This window comes from Neodiprion pinetum, chromosome 2 (genome assembly GCF_021155775.2).
Source record: "Neodiprion pinetum isolate iyNeoPine1 chromosome 2, iyNeoPine1.2, whole genome shotgun sequence".
Lineage (NCBI taxonomy): Eukaryota > Metazoa > Arthropoda > Insecta > Hymenoptera > Diprionidae > Neodiprion > Neodiprion pinetum.
In genome coordinates this window covers 23,470,072-23,489,627 of record NC_060233.1, presented here as the reverse complement: position 1 = coordinate 23,489,627, position 19,556 = coordinate 23,470,072, and the positions used below count along the sequence as shown (strand labels likewise).

The 19,556-nt window shown below is 37.9% G+C and overlaps 1 protein-coding gene across 1 annotated transcript in view; it reads right to left on the bottom strand.

Moving 5' to 3' along the window:
- Positions 1–5,287: 5,287 nt before the first annotated feature.
- The window catches only part of LOC124212784 (ornithine decarboxylase-like), a 93,991-nt gene continuing 79,722 nt past the window's right edge, over positions 5,288–19,556 (bottom strand). The window contains exons 4-8 of the mRNA XM_046613231.2: positions 17,810–17,985; positions 12,582–12,882; positions 7,922–8,161; positions 5,967–6,173; positions 5,288–5,448 (exon numbers count right to left, since the gene is read on the bottom strand). Of these exons, the coding sequence (XP_046469187.1) occupies positions 5,419–5,448; positions 5,967–6,173; positions 7,922–8,161; positions 12,582–12,882; positions 17,810–17,985 (954 nt within the window). The 3' untranslated portion in view covers positions 5,288–5,418. The remainder of the gene's footprint in view (positions 5,449–5,966; positions 6,174–7,921; positions 8,162–12,581; positions 12,883–17,809; positions 17,986–19,556) is intronic.

Genomic DNA, 19,556 nt, shown 5'->3' with positions numbered 1-19,556 from the left:
AGCAGAAAAATAAAAGCTTTGAGAAAAAATTTACACAATTTTCTTAAAGGTTATGAAACGTAGAATAATTGGAAACTTCTTCGAAAGTTTTTTGTTAAGTTTTTGAAATTGGTTCTTGATCACGTTTAGTAGTCGCACGGTCCATGCTGGTAAGAAGGAGACGCTGCACACGTTGTCTAGATACGGTGTACAAATTAGGCGTGAGTCGACGCATATTTGAATTCAATTTGACCATACTGGCCGCCCAGATACTGCAAGAGCAACTGCTCCTCCTCCATCGTCTGCACCAATTTCTGATATTGGGTCTCGTCCTCGTTCAGCAGTCGCACAATCCGTGTCGGTAAGAATACGCTGAATTCGTTGTTCAGGTCTGTGACGACATGGTGTCCAAACCTCGTTTGGATTCGACGAATCTTGGTGACTTTATAGATTTTGAAAATTTCCAGCTTCGTCAATTTCTTCGTCGGCAGAAATTCATTCATGCTTGCAACTTTGTTGAGTTTTGTGAAATCCTTTTTTTTTGGAAAGTCTTAGTAGTTACGTGTTTCTTGATAAATTCATATTTGCGAACTTTTTTGTCCCTTTGTTGAGTTCTGAGTTCTGGTTAATAACGGTTTCCAAGTCGTGAATATTTTTTAAGAACAGATCGATTCGTTGTTTTAATTCTGCTTTGTTTGACGTTCTCCTCATGAGAGCTGAAGATGCAAGACTATCTTTCTGGCTTGAAATTCAGACTTTCATAGCCGTATTCCTCACACCAGGCACACAGAATCCTTGAAAAACTTCTAGAAGCTACCGAAGCTAACCCATTTTGTACAGACGGTGAACCTGGTTGGATGTTACAGATTTCCGTTAGAGCCATTCAGAATTCGACGTCGCTTCGAAATCTATTGTTCGCAGACCGCTCGCCGTCAAGTCGAAACTCGTCGAATGCGTTGTTTATCAATCTAAGTTTCCGAGAATCTTTCGGGGTCAAAGCAGCTCTTTCTCACGGTCCCGGACTGCTCGCTGTCAAGTCGAAACTTGTCGAACGCATTGTTAGTCAGCCCACATTCGTTCAGGGTGGAAGCAGCCTTATACAAATTTCAGAACCTTCCAGAATTCAACGTCGCACCGCAATCCGTTGTCGGCAGGCCGCTCAATGTCGAGTCGAAACACGTCGGACGAATTGTTTGTCAGCCTAGATTCTTTCAAGGACGTTGCATGAGCCTCCTATCGTCGTACTCCCGCCCTCGAAACCTCTCGATCGCCGGAGAATCTTCTCGAACCTTCTGGAAGCTCTCAAAGCCTAACACATGCCAGGATTCTCGGTCGAACGTTCGAGGATCTACGGGGTCCGCTCGAACGCCTGAGGATTCACGGAGTGCGCTCGGTAATGCAGTTATCGATCCTGCTCGATGAACATGATTTTCTTTACCGACAAAGAGCACAATTTATCCCACAAGGGGTAATACCACGGCAATTTCAGGAATTTTTTACCAACGATCATGGTTATTTGGGAGATTTTCTTACCGAACCTGCGGTCTGCAGAGCACGTTTTATCTTACGAGAGTGAGGGTAACCTTCAAGGGTTTGCGTCTGGGATGCGCGGATAGGCGGCTTAGTCGGTAAAGAAGGTGTTTGTACTCAGAACCGGCCTTGTATATCTACTAACTACGAATTTCATGTGACGATTATTTACAAAAATTTCTACGATTAATTATAAATCGAGAAATTTGGACAAGTGCGTAGTTTTGGCATAGAATTTTTTCGTAGATTATTGTACTTTTTCATAGATGTTCGTACATTTTTGTAATCTGCTCTAAACCGTTGGAGTTAATTTTCCGTAGTAATACATATTTTTTGTGTAGATTATTGTGCATTTTCCTAAAAAATTTAATTTTCCGTAGATTATCGTAGATTGGCGTAATTTCCTTAACTTTTTGGTGTTGATATTTGTACAAAACCATAGTAGGTAGATTATCGTACTTTTGCGTAATTTATCGTAGTTTTGTTTTACTTCTCTGTAATCCTGTGGTCATAATTTCTATGAAAGTTGATAATTTTTCGTAGATCATCGTATTTTTAGATTAGTTTTTTTTTCTTATAAGAGTTACCTAATTGAGATAAACCTGGCGTAAATAATTTCTACGTCAAACTGCGGAAATTTTCCGGTTGTAGAAAATCGTAGATAATAGTAGAAAATTGCAAAAAAACGTAAAAGATGGTAGATAATCGTCAAAAGTCGTGGTATTTTTCGCAGAAAAGTACAATTTTCTGTAAAATATTACGAAAATCTATGACTTCCCACGGAAAATAATAAAAATTGAATATTACAAATGGATTAATTTTTTTTCGTAGAATTTCGTAGCAAACTACGCAGATTAACTAACAGTTATGAATATTTACGACTATCTACGAAAAATGACGAAAGTTGTATATTCGAAGCAGATTCGATTTTGTTTCATAGAATCTCGCAGAAAACTACACGGATCAACGAAAAAGAACGAATATCTACGACTTTTTATGAAAGATGATTTTATTTCTGTACCCAAATACTACGAATTTTCCTGCGTAGAACTTCGTTAAATTTTAGCAATGTGCAAATTTCGACGGAAAATTACTAATTTTGACGAAGAATTATGAAAATATACATTTTTCTATTAAAACTAATTACAATTTCGAACCTAAACCATATGCTAGATCTCGCATCTCTTTCATAAGGAAAACTTATTGCACACAAGTTAAGTGTTGGAGAAAATTTGTTTTTACCGCGCGCGATCTCAGCGCCTCTCTCAGCTCCTCTAGCACCCCCTTGCTTTCCCTTGGTCCTGCGCCCTTTTTTTCCCCTATATCATCCTTTTTGTAATCAAAACGCATCTTTATGTTCTCTAAATAAATCTGTTTCTTTCTCGTATATCCGAAGTGCAATCTATTTGTATCTGTAAAAAACCCAACATTAAGTACCGTGCAAAATTTGGTTATATATATGAAAACTGATCTTCTCAACTTCTGAGTACGATTTTAACGGATTTAGAGAATCTGTCGTGTATTTTTGAACTCATCTTACCCTAATTATGTGAGTCTTATGAAAGAAAAACTTAGCTCAAAATCGATCATCCACGAAAGAGTACAATCTTTTACGACAAAGTATAATAATCGACAGAAGACTATGATTTTGTACGAATATCAAGGCCACAACGTTGAGGAAATTACGCCAATCTACAATAATTTACATGGAAGTAGCATTTTTCACGAAAATCTACAATAGTACACAAACAAATACGCATTTCTACGAAAAATTAATTTAAGTTTAAAACTTGAGAAAAGTACTACATATCAATGAAAAAATTCTATGCCAGAACTACGCACGTGTCCGAAATCCTCTACTTAATCGTAGAAATTTGAAAATAAAATACGCAGATTGGCGTAGAAATTATTCCCACCAGGACAGATCAGTTCAAAATTATACGACAGATTTTCTAAATCCGTCTGGATCGTACTCAGAAGATGAGAAGATCAGTCTTCGGATATAGACCCAAGTTTTACTTGGTGCTCAACTTGCCTGCAATAAGTTTTCCTTGCGAGAGAGACGCTACATCTAGCAGATGGTTTGGGTCCGAAATGGTAACTGGATTTCATCTGTACTAATCGATGCCTAAACCTCTACTCTGACTAGTCTGGTCGATGTTTCAATCTCTTCTCTATGAAGTCTAAAATTGTTTTCAGACTATTCTGTTCGGCGTTTCAATCTCTTCTGTTTTCTGCACTGAATCAGGGTTGAATTGATGGAAAAGTAGAAGGGTTTAAGAGTCGCATTCTCTCGCTAGTGTAAAACGATTAAGTGAGGCTGATTAATACTTGAGGGTAAGGTTTCTGATTAGCGAGTAATATCTTGGCGGGGTGTTAGCGCGAGACGATTAGTTCAGGAAAGCAAGCAGCGAGGCGCTAATTGGTCAAATCGTTGTTAAAACAAAGGCACTATCCCTAGTTCTGAGAATAAGGGCTTTCTTATCTGTGAGCTATAATATCCATGGTTTCTCTTCCTACGTTTCCTGAAATCTATTGCAAGTGTTTATCGCTCTGTGAAATTGCGGCTGAGATTATAATGTGAAAGCTAATGTTGAAGGGTATAACGGTCAAATGTGAAAATTATATATACGCTGCTTAATGCTTCATAGATATATCAAGGAGAGGTATATGAGTTTGGCTGATGAAATAACGGGCAATATGGCGTGAGAGAACTATCGATACAAGGGTATTGCACGTTATGTTGGTAACCGTGTATGTCTGTATCAATCTAAGAAGTATGGTAAAAGTGCGTAAGGCTATCTTATGGTAACTGCACCTTGGTAAGGGCAGGCTTCAGAGAGGGCGCCGTCGTATTTATCGACTGGATTGTAACAACTATATAATAAGATGTCATAAGCAATAACCAATCGCAACTGGGATAAATGTGTCCTTTCTTCGGACTCGCTAATAACCTTACATGCTTTAACACCAAAGCTCTTAACCCTATTTTTAATAATAAATACCAGATTTACGATCTTACTGCCAACGGACATAAATGTACCTACATAAGCCTAGATCCGATGTATTGTAGGAATTTTTGGAAATGCCAAAGCAGAGATTACAGCCAATATGAATATTATTGAAGATTTTGATAAAAAAAGTGACAGGGTTCGATCTAGAATTTCGAATCAGAAAAGAATTTTTTGAAAAAGACGACAACATATATTAGTAATGTAGGCAGAACCAAAGGACTCGATTACTGTAATTTATCTGGTGATTTCGACATAAAATCTTAGTTCGGAGGAACCCTCATTAGTAAAGAAAACATTTTCTCAATTTCTGGAATAAAATCCGACTACACGTATTGATAGATATCGCCCACCCGCATGTGTTAGGTACTAACTATACACTCAATGACACAATACGTAAAAATGAGCTATTCAAAATTGCGTATGCGCCAACGTCGTCTTACCGCACCGTTTAAACTTTACACACGCTCCAGAGGTCTCAAAAATTGAACTTTCCAAGCAAATGATGCAAAAATGCATCCCCATGAATGCAGCAGTTCTGAATGAAATCTTACTAATGAACCGTAATAATTACAGACTAGTGTAAGACAGTCTCACGAGGTGTAGAACTTTCAATAAGGTCAAGGCTACGGTCGATTAGCATTGCAAATCCAAATTCTTGACCTTATGGTTACAATAAGTTTGCCGAGGATTTCATGGAATTATATCGTAGCATTGAAGCATTTTCTTTCAATTAGGTTTTACAGTATGTTTCGAGTGTGCACATATTTAACTGTGAATTTTTTATTTATTTTACTCTGTTTATTTTTTAACATACTTGTGAAATATGTAACAAATGTTGTGTGAACGAAAAGAGAACTCCATGCTTCTTTTTTCCGTCGAGCATATCAGGCATCTTTCAACAGCAAGCTTGGTTAACAATGAATTCCTGCAACCATGCAAATTGAATAATATCAACAGCTCCTGGAGAGCTTATAATATATTGAGTGACGATTCGTTTCTTAACAGTTTATACTTGTACGATTTTCAATACATTGTCATCAGTTGTACCCTTTAGTCGCCAAAAATATTAAAGATTGATGAAATGATGCAGCAAGCGGAAAGAGTAGCTGGTAACGTTGACCAATTTTGGAACCAATAAGTTTTATTATGTGTATGGTGATCGTATTGTTAAGAAAATAAAACTCTTTTGAAAATTATATTTTTTTTTATACGACCTCCAGCTTCAAAGATTGACACACGCGTACAAGTTAATAATTTTAACGGCGATTCTTTGAAGTTGAATCGAGCTTTGCAGAAGTCATACAATAGTCACAGAATTAGGACAAGTTCCGATTACCTTTTGATTGATGAACTGATCTGATTGGTATTTTATTTTAATTGAACGATCATAGAACTGAGGGGTCATGCCAAAGATTGCGTCAACCGAGCGACTTAGTATCTTACCATATCTTTTCGGGTAATTGAAAATACTGCAGGTCGGTGAAAGCCGTTGAAGTTTACAGCAAAAGACACCGTATAGGCGCCCATATTGGGCCACACCAGCCAATCGCCAATTTTCAATTCCGGGAATTCGCAATCACGCACGACGCAATCGTAGGTATCGCACGTTGGACCCCAAAACGAGGATGGATGGGTCTTTTCGTTCGGCGGCTGAAAACCGAAATTTTCAATTGAACAAATAAAGGTATTATTTTTTACCGTATCAGGTATATCGTTCTGCTACGATATTGCGTATTGAAAACGCTAATTCACTTGGTGCAGAATCGACTGTTACATGACAGGTAAATGCGACCCAAAACGTAAGTTCGCAGTCGCCACAGGGTCATGTTTTTTACCTTTTACCACACATTTAACCCTTTCAGTCATAGTGGGACCGCTACGGTCCCACCTTTTAAAAAATCACCTCAGAGCTCTAGTATTGAACCAAGGCCTCTGAAAATATGTATCTAGGGGCTTTTTGACTCGCTCATCACGAATATGAGGTCAGATTTTGAAAATTCAAAATGGTGGATCCGCTATAGTCGATCCAATTGGGCAATGTGACAATAAAAATTTCAATCACGTGAAATCTTACTTTATCAGGAATATTCCTGCGAATATACATTAGGAATAAATATTTCAGTTCATTTGAGATGAAATTTGAGATAATTAAAATCCGTGGTTCCTCATCATTATCATTCATATATATATGTGCGTGCGTGCGTCATAATAGGGATATTGAAAAAAAAACAAGTCGAAGAAAAAAATAATAAAAAAACACTAAAAGAAAAAAAAAAAACACGAAAAATAAAAAAAAAAAACACAAAAAACTGAAAAACGCAACAAAAAAAAACAGAAAAAAAAACAAGCAAAAAAGTGGAACTAGATGCTCTCCACGTCCTCGTCGTTAGTTCCGGATAGGGCTAAGAGAGAGACGCGAATATAGACAAAGAAAGATAAGATGGCATTTGCCATCTTGGATTTAGAAATTCTGAAGTTATGACTTCAGATTCGTGATCAGCCATTCCAAAATCCCCCAAATGACTAAATTCAGGCCAAAATATTGAGCAGAAAGATATAAGATATAAAACTTGACGTCCACCATATCGGATCCGCCATTTTGAGTTTTAAAAATCTAATGCCAGATTCGTAATCAGCGACCCTGAAAACCCCTAAGTACAAAGTTTTAGAAGAATTAATAAGTATTTGGAATTTCACGTCCGCAATATTGGATCCGCCATTTTGTATTTTCAAAATCTAATGCCGGATTCATAATCAGCGACCCCGAAAACCTCTGGGTACCAATTTTCATCGAAATCGGTGCAGATGAAAACTGCATGACTGAAAGGGTTAAGGTCATGTCTCTTACCTTTACCGACCGAGCAAACTCACTCCATTTCTTCCTATAATAAATAAACAACCGAACGGAAAAGACCCAAATTTTGACGGTGCATCGCTCTTTTGTAGCGGAATTCAGGAAAATTACTCATATCCCGAACATTGTCGAAAATAAGAATGTTTTTTTGACACATATTACTGTTCCCACATTTCCCGCATTTCAGGAGTCAAAAGGCGCATAGGCGAGATACTTTGTGCAATCCCGGAAAGAACGAGGAGTAAAATTTACCATCGTGAGACTGTTGTCAGGCAATATTTAGGTCGCTAGACGAAAATAAAGGAACGCTAGGCAAAGTCGTATCACGTATCAAAGACACACGCAATTTTTTGACGATTTTCGGAACATAAGTAACTTTCCAAAGTTCCACTAAAAAAGAGCGACGCACCGTCGAAATTTGAACCCTGTCCGTTCGTTGGTTTATTAATTATCAAAAGAGAAGGGTGAGTTTGCTCGGTTGGTAAGGGTAGGAGTATTACATAATCTTAAAGAACAAACCACGGACAAACCCATTCGGACTCACCTTATTCAGAGGACGAGGTATTCTGGTATTGATATTCATCATAATTTCGCCAAAGGATCCGTAAGTACCGTCGTTCATGTAGTACATGTATCTCGTGCCACTTTTTTCCTTTACAGTTCGTTTCCCGTAAACCAAACTTGCGAGGGTTAGGGCTGAGTGGACGTAATATCTTCCAGTTTCGCTAATTATTCTTATCGATGGATCAATTTCATCGAGCACCTCGTTGATTGCCACGGCAAACTGAGGAGAATTGAAAAATCATAAAATGTCACCTTATACCGTGGAGATGCTTTGTCCCGCGTCACGTTATCGACTGGATATAGAGATCGTGCGTAAAATTCACGGCAGCGCCAAATCGATTCTATTTGTCCCAACCGACGGTCATTTTTCCCTGTCTGTGCCAATGACTCAGCCAATCATAAATTTCCGTGGTTACGCCATGGCACGAAATTAATCAATCGTTTTGAATCGTCCTGTCGCATAGGGACAGTTAATAACGGTTTACTCGGTATTTCTGAGACTATTGTAACAACCGATAGCACAACAACTAACCTTCACTTTTCTTACACCGCGAGAAGGCATTTTTTCGGTAAACATATTTGTTCTTTCGAAAAAATGATGACAAATAACCGCCAGACTATTTGTCAAAGTTAACGCAAGTCGCGTCGATAGGGACAATTTTGGCTACTCGCGGTGCTACTCGTACTCACGCTCGGTCCCTATACATACCTAACAGCTGGGCTAGGTAACGTTCAAAATAGTTTTATGTTAAATATGCAATTTAAATGCAAAATGACATATTTCATTCTTTATTTCAAATAGATTTAAACAGGTCTTTTCTGTTTTATGTTTTATATGAAAAAATTTAAGCATTAAGCTATTTGTAAAATGCCTCTGTTGAAATAAATTTAAATCTTTTTCCTAAAATTCCGTGGCCAATCTTCTAAAACGACATTTTCTCACACTGTAATAAGCAATGACAGGTCTTCACTCAATTTTCAACTTGAAGAGAGTTTATTTAGCAATGCATCAATTCATTTGCTGGAATAAAGCTATGATTTCGTAGATATCTTGAATTTATTGCATGCATGAAAAGCAAACATGCCTATCTGTAGTCTGTCATTGAAGAGAGACAAGAGCGTTTTAAATAATACCACAAATAAACAGCATGGGATTGAGAAGATTCTGGAATTTCTGAAAACTGTTGAGGAACTTTTTAAATATAGTACGTGTATAACAGTATGAGGGTTTTCACCGTCTGTCTTTTGTTGCCAATAACCAAACAGTCCCTCACGAAACGTCATAATATCCAATCTTGTACCTAAATTATTCATATTAAGAGTCTATATATCTTTGGTTTGTTTAATGATGTTAAGTTATTGGTGACACTAGTTGAAATAAACTATTTTGTGAACTAAAAGTAACCACTTAAGATGATACACTTAATATTATAAAAATTCAAATAGTCACATACGATTAATTATCTTGAATCTTAAAAATTAATATTCCCACATCTCTTCCCGAACATCCTTTGTCTCCCACTGCCCCCCCCCCCCCCCCCCACCCCTCGCTACCACTACCAAGACACCTAGAAAGGATCTGGAAATAGTCAGTAAATAAACAATTGTTGATAACGATGAACATACCAAATTTAGACGGTATGCGGAACAAAATTGGCCGAATAGAATATGCCATCAATCATGCGATATGAAACAATACAAACAGACATGAACTCGGTAAATTGGCTACCAGGAAACCGCGTGCCTGACAACGAAGCTGTTGAAAGATATGGCTACAAAGGATGGAAGCAACAGACAAACCATAAAAATGACGAACCACTGGGAAGGGCAACCCAATCAGCAAAAAAAAAAGTTAAAGAAAAAAACATGAACCACCGAACCATGCATGGATCGAACTTAACAAAAAAAAAAAAATTAAAAAACGAAGTGAGATTTCATAAAATACTCAAAATCAATGGAGGAGAAGATATGAGATGGAGGAGGAGAAACATAGATGCAGTTAAAGAAAGATGAAAAGTAGAAACTATGACTTAAATAAAAAAAAAAAAAACGAAAGGACGACAAGCGCCATCCGCAAACATCATCTTTCCGGACATTTGCTCCGAAAACATCGTCTTTCCCGACATGCTCCCCCAGTGTTCTGTTCAGGAATGTGAAATGTAATTTTCTCAAATAGAAAAAACTGCCAGATTGCCCCTTGATATGCCTTACTTTGGAAGGTGGTTTCACCCCCTTAAAGTGTTTAATCGCAGGTGAAAAAAAAATACGCGTCGTTTAGTTTTTAATCTACTATAACATATTAAAAAAGAAATCAAATCTAAGAGATCGATCTGATTCGATCATATATTATTGTAGCAAGACTTGATATGAAAAAATCATCCATTCGAGTTTAGCTCTGTGTTAAAAATTAGCAATACCCGACGTTACCTGGGTTAAAATTGGTTTCTCATTAGTTAAAATTGGATTACTCGGAAGATTCTCATAAAGAAAAAATATAGCATTCACAGAAGAGAATTATCGAATCTTGAGGGTTTTTGACCCCCTCCCCCCTCTTTTGCCATCTTCTCTATCAGATTCAAAGGCCGCCCCTTCAAATCACATGAAAAAAATGCCCCCCCCCCCCCCTCCCCCGCGACTAACCCTAGTCTCCCACGGTTACCAGAAGGAATATGACTTTTTGCATATGACCGCGGAATTTCTAACTCCGCCCTACGGCCAATTACTTTTTGTCATGATCTGACAACAACCTGTCCGCCTTCTGCAAACCCGATCACGTAATTTATGAATGCTCCCAGAGATCTGCATAGGATGGTCGCGCGATCAGCAGCATTACAGATCTAGCTCCGCTTCTCCCACTTATGCCATATTTCCCCCTACCAATAACCTTACCTCGCTATGGGCAATCGAAGTGGTCGGTCAACGGTGGGTCTCAGCCATAGCTCAGTTAGTAGAGAACTTATAACATTTTAATCAATTATTGACTCAAAATTTTACCTAAAAAGTTGAATGTAACGTAACTTATAGCACTTCGGGAGCTATAAAGAACATTTTCAAAAAAGTTTCATCAAAATCCTGCAAATAGATTTTAAGTTAAATCTCCACAAACATATATACAAAGAATTTTATGTACTAAGTATAGATTTACAACCTGATAAACTTCCGAAATTTCTAACGCGGAATACAGTGCGATGTAACATAACACGAAATACATTCTACAATTATAGCAATTCCCTTTCCGCAAATATGATGCATGCAGCGGTGATCCGTAGTTGCTTGTGTCATACATTACAAGACAGAATAAATCATTTTCACAGGTTATGAGGTATACTCTAAATCGTATGCGTAGGGGGAAGTCCCGTAACGCCGGACGGCACCTAGTACCGGACACACGTCGTATATCCCAAAGTAAACAAAGTATCAATAGTTTGTTTGTGTGGTTGGAACTTGCACAATGGACGTAGCGATGTGGATGCGCTGCACGTGGCAGTGAGCGCCCGTGTATCGCCAAAAGACAGTTGAACATTTGAGCTGGCACAAATTTACGTCACGCCTAAGTTTCGCGTTTATTTATTTTAAACAACGCATGATTTTGTTCTTTTATTTTTGGTCTGGGATGTTTCTTGGTATGTATTCTTTCAGATAATGGTCAGTAAAAGTTGATATATTTGCAAACAAGCACATATTTCATTATTTAGCTGTGCATTACGGGTCCCTAATATCGGACACCCGATTTGTCCCCCAATTTTTTCTCTGAATTTGACTATTTATACAAAATTTGTTCTGAAGTGCTTTAGTGTTATTCTACCATGGCTAATCAATCAAAAATACTCGAAAGAGGAAAATGGTCCGAAGGAACTATGAAGAAGGCAGTTCAAAGAGTCTTGAGTGGCAACATGACAGGTAGAGAAGCTGCAGTGAAATATGAAGTACCATAAAGTACTTGTGCGATCGTGTGAAGATTATGAGAAGTAGAGGCGAATGTACTTTTAAGCCTCGAGTGGACTTCTTCACGACGCAGGAAGACTGAGAAAGTGCGATTTTGACTTCGTCGCCGTACGAGACCATGCTCGAAGAAAAAGAAAACGTCAAAATGTCAAAGGCAAATACAAGTACAAACAGAAGAAAGCCTATTGACAATAAACTTGCTGCGAAACCGAAAAAACGTAAGACAACTGTAGAGTTTGTTGGCGATTCTTCAATTGAAACACGCGAAGCAACGCAAAGAAAAACCATGTGCCTTGTATGCCTTGAAGAGAACGATGAGGATTGGATTCAGTGCTGCAATTCCAAGGAATGGGTGCATTAGATGTGCGCAGACATCCCTGAGAGCTTTGACAAATATATATGTGACCACTGCAAAATTCATTAAATTTTAAGACATTTTTTCCATCCGTACTATTAGTGTCCGGTACTAGGGGACACTTCTTTGACACCCTAGTTTTTGTTACTAAATAAAATTGTATTTCATTCTTAGTTTAACGTTATATACTAATTCCAAAAGTTCCTATATTGTTAAACATATTCTAAAGATTATAACAAAAATAAAAATAATCATGTTTTCACTTAAATAACGATTTTATTAACGAATAACCTTAGGTGTCCGTCACTGGGGGGACTTTCCCCTATGCATATTTACCCACCTGGTTGATTGAACTACCATTTTCGCCGACAAAGGCCTCCCCGATGTTTATCAGCTTAATCCCCTCTAGTCCCAGTGACTTGGCGAAATCAATCATGCCCAATGCCATCCTTAATCCGCGGGTATAGGCAGACGGCTTCGCATACTGATTACCCACGTTGAAACTAAATCCAACCACGCTAATTCCAAGTTCCTTAGCCTTTCTCAATATCTTCGGTACTTCATTGACAGGATCGCAACCTTGTTTCACTCCAATTCTTCTTACCTCCGTTGTCGAATCGCATCCGAAGTTAATGAGAATTCTGTCAAATTATGAAAAAGAAATGTTAGTCAGAAGGCGTGAAGTAAGAATAGTATATTATGCTACAAGTGCGGAAAATGTGCGATATCAGATCAGTGTGAAATTTGTAGCGTGAGTCACGGTGTAAGGAAGTAAGGTGTGTTCTTGCGCATTACTTCGGCCAATGAGAACGTACCCCCACATGGCGTTATTTTGAGCACTATTTTTAAAAGCTATGAAACAGCCATTCATTCTTACGTCCATCGAATCTTATTTGATGCGGGAATAATATTCAAATGTTAAATAATTGGTTACAACGGTTATGTTGTACTTTTTTCGACAGAAACAGAATTTTCGTCGTGACGTCATATGGGGATCAGGTGACTTTGCTACTGCACATCTCCGTTTAGAGCACGCCTTGTTTCCCTACGACATGGCGTGATCCGCAAACACTTTTGGCACGTCCCGCTAACTTCGTAGTCATGTATACCGTGAGTTTTCCTAGACGCGGAACGGCTGTGCGCCTGATTCAGGCAATCGGAGTTACAACTTATATTCAGGTTGAGCATTGTATTCCACTGCGGCCATCCCAAACATTGTAAAAACGAATAATATTCGACGTTGTCAAAATAAATAATATTTGACCTTTGAAAAGTTGAAATACTCGTAAACTACGCGTTGTTGTTAGATTTAAGAATACCTAACTAGTTCCAACTAGGCCTTTGAGCATCGTCGTTTCTGTTTATTTCCCCGCAATTCTACTTATACTTAATGCAGGTCACATCCAACCTTCAACAGGTTACGGGTCCAGGCCCAGAGTGGTATTGTAATTGTGAGAATTGTGATGGAGCGAAAGCACAAAGGACAAGTTCTCTAAACCAAGTTAATTTCGGATATTCAAGATGGCGTCAGCAAGCTTCGGTGCATCGATAGAAAAACTATCGGGACGTGAAAGTTATAACACATGGCAGTTCACGGTTCAAACATACTTGCAACATGAAGAACTATAAGAATGCGTCACAGGGGAAGAAACTGACGCTAAGAAAATCATGAAAGCAAAGTCAAAAATCATTTTGATTGAACCAGTAAACTGTGTACATATTCAAAATACGACGATGGCCAAAGACGTGTGGGATAAACTGAAAGCAGCATTTGAGGACTCCGGGCTCACAAGAAGAGTAAAATTACCAAGGACACTGGTAACGTCTCGTCTTGAAAGCTGTGAAATCGTAGCAGAATATGTCAATCAAGTAGTGAGTACTGCTCACAAATTGACCGGGATAAGATTTGAGGTCAGTGATGAGTGGATTGGCACGTTTTTATTAGCAGGTTTACCGGATGAATATAAACCAAAGATCATGGGCATAGAGAGCTTCGGCACCAATATCACAGGAGATGCTATGAGAACAAAACTTTTGCAAGACATTGAATCAACCTTTTCAACCACCGAGAGTGCCTTTTACAGTAAAAATGTTAAGAAAAAATATACTTAGAAAAAGGGACCGCATTGTTTTGGGTGCAATCGACACGGACACAAAACAGCAGACTGTCCTCAAAAAAACGACAAGGTAGTCGAAAACAAGAAAGTAGGAAATCAAACAAGTGAATAACAAATCGAAGAAGTCGGTAGCGGAGTTATGCGCGGGATTCTCAACTGGCAAAGCGAACTCCGAGGACTGGATTGTAGATTCAGGAGCGTCGATGCACATGACTATGCAAGGGGACTGGTTGAAGAGCACAGGTGACACTCAAATTAAAGAGATTGTCATAGCTAATGAGTCTAAAATGCAAGTAACTAAAAAAGGTACCGTTGAAGTTCAATTAAGCCTGTGTGGAAATGTCAAATCAATAGAAGTCAAAGATATTTTACATGTACGGAATCTATCTATTAACTTGTTTTCCGTAAGACGAATCATACAGAAAGGCGACCATGTGGAGTTCAATGCAAAAGACTGTCGAAAATTTGACGGAGCGAACCTAGTGGCAGCTGCAATGTTGGTGGACGACATGTTTAAACTGAATGTGCATAAAAGCCTTCGTCTAATGGCTTATATTAGCGAAGGTAACAATTTGAGGCATCGCAGACTGGGCACATCAATCTCAATGATCTTAAAAAATTGAAGAATGGCTACGTTACAGGAGTTGATTAAAACGACAGCAAAGACAACCACACCTGCACTGCATGTCTGAAAGGTAAACAAAGCAGACTAGGTTTTTCCGATTTTAAAACATGTACAACTGAGATATTGTAACTGGTTCATTCGGATTTATGTGACCCTATGGAAACCAAATCGTTAGGTGGAACCAAATATTTTTTCACATTGATTAACGATTTTTCACGTAAGCTGTATGTATATTTCCTAGAAAATAAGACTGAAGTAGCACAAACATTTGAAAATTTCAAAAATCTTGTAGAAAATCAGACTAGAAAAAGGATAAAATACCCTTCACAAAAAAAGGATAAAAACCTTAAGAACTGATAATGGCAAAGAATATTGCAATAATGAGTTACTTAGGTTATTGCAGAAGGCTGGAATCCAACATCAAACCTCAAACCCCTATACCCCAGAACAGAATGGGGCAGCAGAGGGAATGAATCGGACCATAGTAGAGAGGGCGAAAAGCATGATATTCGATGCTGGATTGAAGCCTCAGTTTTGGGCTGAAGCAGTTTCAACAGCAGCATACATCAATCGTTCGCCAACTAAAGGATTACAGAACCTGAAAAAAATTCCGGAAAAGGTGTGGTCAGGAGTCAAACCTGATTTCAAGCATTTGAGAATTTTCGGTTGCAAGGCCATGGTCTACGTACCAAAACAAAAACGACGCAAGTGGGACGCTAAGTCGTAAAAGCTGATTTCTGTCGGTTACTGTGAGGAAACCAAAGGTAATCGATTCATTCGACCGTATTCAAACAAATTGGTAAAGAGCAGAAATGTTGTCTTCGTAGAAAAACTAGCACCTACTCATGAAACGTCGCTCACCGAAAATCAAACCATACCAAAACCACTTATACTTCAGATCAAGAGGACAAAGAAGTAAGTGAAACTAATGAAGCGGCGACTGAGTCCGATTATGAATCGGCGTCTGCCTCGGAAGATTTCGCAGAATATCATACGACAGAAGACTCTACCGCAGAGAACTTGTCAATAGAAGCAGAACCACTAAACATAGGTGGGGACACAGCGAAAGCCTCCCGAAATGGACGATTACGTATTATACTTATCTCAAGCAAATGAAGCAAGTGATCCCTTGACAGTTGAACAAGCTCTGAATAGTCATGAAGCTCGACATTGGCAAAAGGCCATGGCAGAAGAATATCAGTCCTTGAAAGAAAATAACAGTTACGAACTTATAGATTTACCCCCGAATAGAAAACCTATTAGCAGTAAAACGCCAAGGTGTTTAAAACCAAAACAGACGATAAAGGTGATGTACTACGACACAAGGCCAGGCTCCTGATCAAGGGATGCGCCCAAAGAAAAGGTGTGGATTACGAGGAGACTTTCGCACCTGTAGTTGGGTATAGTTCAATAAGATATCTGATGGCTCTGGTAGCAAAACATGACTCGGATATTGAAAAGATGAATGCTGTAACCGCGTTTCCACAAGGGGATCTCCACGAAGAAGTATGCATAGTTCCATCGAAGGAATTCTACAATGGGAACAAAGTATGGCATTTGAGAAAGGCCATATACGGCTTAAAGCAAGCAAGTCGGTAATGGAATATTAAGCTAGATGCAGAATTGAAGAGAGCAGGGCTAAAACAATCCAGAGTAGACCCGTGTATATATTGTTATAAAGGGTGAAATCATCAATCACCCATGTTATCGTCTTTCTAATGATCTAGTAGTCATCTTAAACTGTAAGCTTTCATATGTCATAAAATGAATAGGGTTGCTGCGTCAACAAATATTATTGTAAAAACAGTCAGTCTCTGGACTTTAAAAAGAGAACTTCGTGTCAAAATATATCCACTTTCTTTCTCAAATAATCCTCGTTTCGTGAGACACCTTTGGCTCGGCGTACGCTTAATTCACACAGAGAACCCATTGATTCTCTTAGTCCATTCGTACTTTTCCCCGTTGTTACAATATTATAAAACATCGGGCGTGAAGATGCTGTTTTTGGCAGTGTAGGTCGACAATCTGTTGATTTTTACGAATGACTAACTCACTAAGGAAAATGTGAAGAGTAAACTGAAGAAATGCTTAAAAATGCTTCACCGTTTTCTTGATAAGAACTCCTATTTTAAAATTATCCTCTTTTCCAAACGCATCGCCCTTCTGCCTGTGTTGACTCCAATCTTATCTCTCTTCATCTCTTCCCTGACAATATATCCCCATGCTGTTCTATGTACCCAAAGTTCCCCTCCAAGGTATTTGCATTCCTTTTATCCCCTTTTATTCTTCCCAGCCTAATATTTCCACTCCACGAAAAATTGAATTATGAATTTATATCGTAAGTGGTACTTTAAAAATTTCAATTCCCAAACACTTTTGTAATTTATTTATGTACATGAAAAAAATTCAATTGAACGAAAATTGTACTATTTTATTCTCATACTTTTCATTTATTCTATCAAATGAACTGACGTTTGGTTTCAAGTCATAAAAGCTATCAATAATTGAAGTTTCTTCAGTTACTCATTATGAAGATAACTCGAGTTCATTTTTTTTCTTCTTTGATTCTCCCATCACAAAAGCAGCTCGTGATAGAATATTAATTGAGCACCGGTTACAAATTTGATTTTCTACTAAAAGTTTTTTAATTACACATTACATAAATAAATAATAATTGTATGTGTAATGGGATCAAAAAGGTATAAGTCAAAAACTAAGAACATTGCATAAAAATAAAGCGAACGTGGCTTGTAACTATAATAAATAAACATTGGAATGTACTACGGGAGAACAATTATTCGCCTTATATTTTACGAATATACTCACTTCGCCTCCGGAAATATGCTCTTGATTTTGTCCATTTCAAATTCATTGCAGTCAACCGTGAGTATGTCCACTCCGACTTTCCGAGCAAATCTGATGTGCGAATGCAGTTTTACGGCACTAGAGAAAATTACACGTTCCCTCGGTACCCCGCTCGATAGTACTTGCTCGATCTCATACTGAAACACATTTGGTTTTTATATCATCTTGCCTCGCATCGAGCTCACACAAGATCTGCAATGATATACCAGTGAGCATAATACTTACGGAGAGAACTTGCCAGCTATAACCCACGGATTTGCACGAGACTTCGCAGAATGAAAAAGTAATAAAAATAAACGAAGACTTATTTCGGCTTATCGAAAATCACTCGACCGTTTCGGAAGAAGTAATGGGTCAAGCAGATCAGTAGTGGCACAATTGCTAGCGTTCCGACGTCGATTTTTTGCGCCTCATTTTCAAGTCCGGACGAATTTTTGTTTCTTCATTTTTTCGTTAAAGTATGCTTCACGAATGTTCCTTATTTTATTAATAAATATAAGGGGGCTATATTTAAATTATAATTCGTCATTCCATAGCAATTTTCCGAAATATGGTACAGAGTATTAGGTTGAAAAATAACAGGAAATAACAAATGTACAATAGCGAGTAGTTTAATTTTTATGTTTATTGTTACATTATTACAATTTAAGGAAATCCGGTGTATTTCTCGGGGTGGTAATTATTAAAAAAAATATTCAAAACATAAAAATTCTGTACACCACGAGCAACGCACGAAGGCACTTTTCTCACAGTCACATTTCTCGCTATCTGGTGATAATATTACGACAAACCATGCATACCGAATCATTTTCTCACATGCTAGCGCTTGCAATTGATTATGAACAAGGCGTATATTTCAATTACGTCACGTCTACTTGTAATATAAGACAACATGAAATAAGACTGCAGCAAAAGTGCCTTCGTGCGTTGCTCATGGTGTGCGGAATTTTTATGTTACGAATGTTTTTATGATAAGTATGACCCCGAGGAATACACCGGATTTTCTTAAATTGTAATAATGTAACAATAAACATAAAAATCAAACTACTCGCTATTATACATTTGTTATTTCCTATTATTTTTCGACCTAATACCCTGTACCATATTTCGGAAAAATGGACAATTGTTATGGAATGACGAATTATAATTTACATATAGCGCCCTTATTCTTATCAATAAAATAAGGAACATAGGTGAACCATACTTTGACGAAAAAATTAAGTAAAAAAAAAAGTGTGTGTGTCAGCTCCGACGCACGACCGGAGTTTACTCCTTACGAGCGATAATTATGATATATATCGAATAGAAAAAGAGGGTAAATGAACGCATCCTCCAAAATGATAAGAGAAACAAACATATATCTGTAATTATTCGGATTATTTATATTACTTCAATAAAAGCGTTGTACATAAAAATACACGTATCAATGCATAGAAGTACAAGAAAACTTTAAAATCAAAACATTAAAGGTTTATGGTTAGGTTGCTGTTTGAGTACGTTGTATCGATACATTAATGCTACTATATTTATTTATTATACAGCATGCATACCCTGTACTCGGCAGCAGTATATGTACAAGTTGCGGCAGAACTTCGTAACACGCAGGGACACAACACTCACGTACAAACATACGCACACATTCAACTCTCAGACCAGAGGTAGTGAACTATACCGGGACAATCTCTTGAAACTATACATACAATGCGCA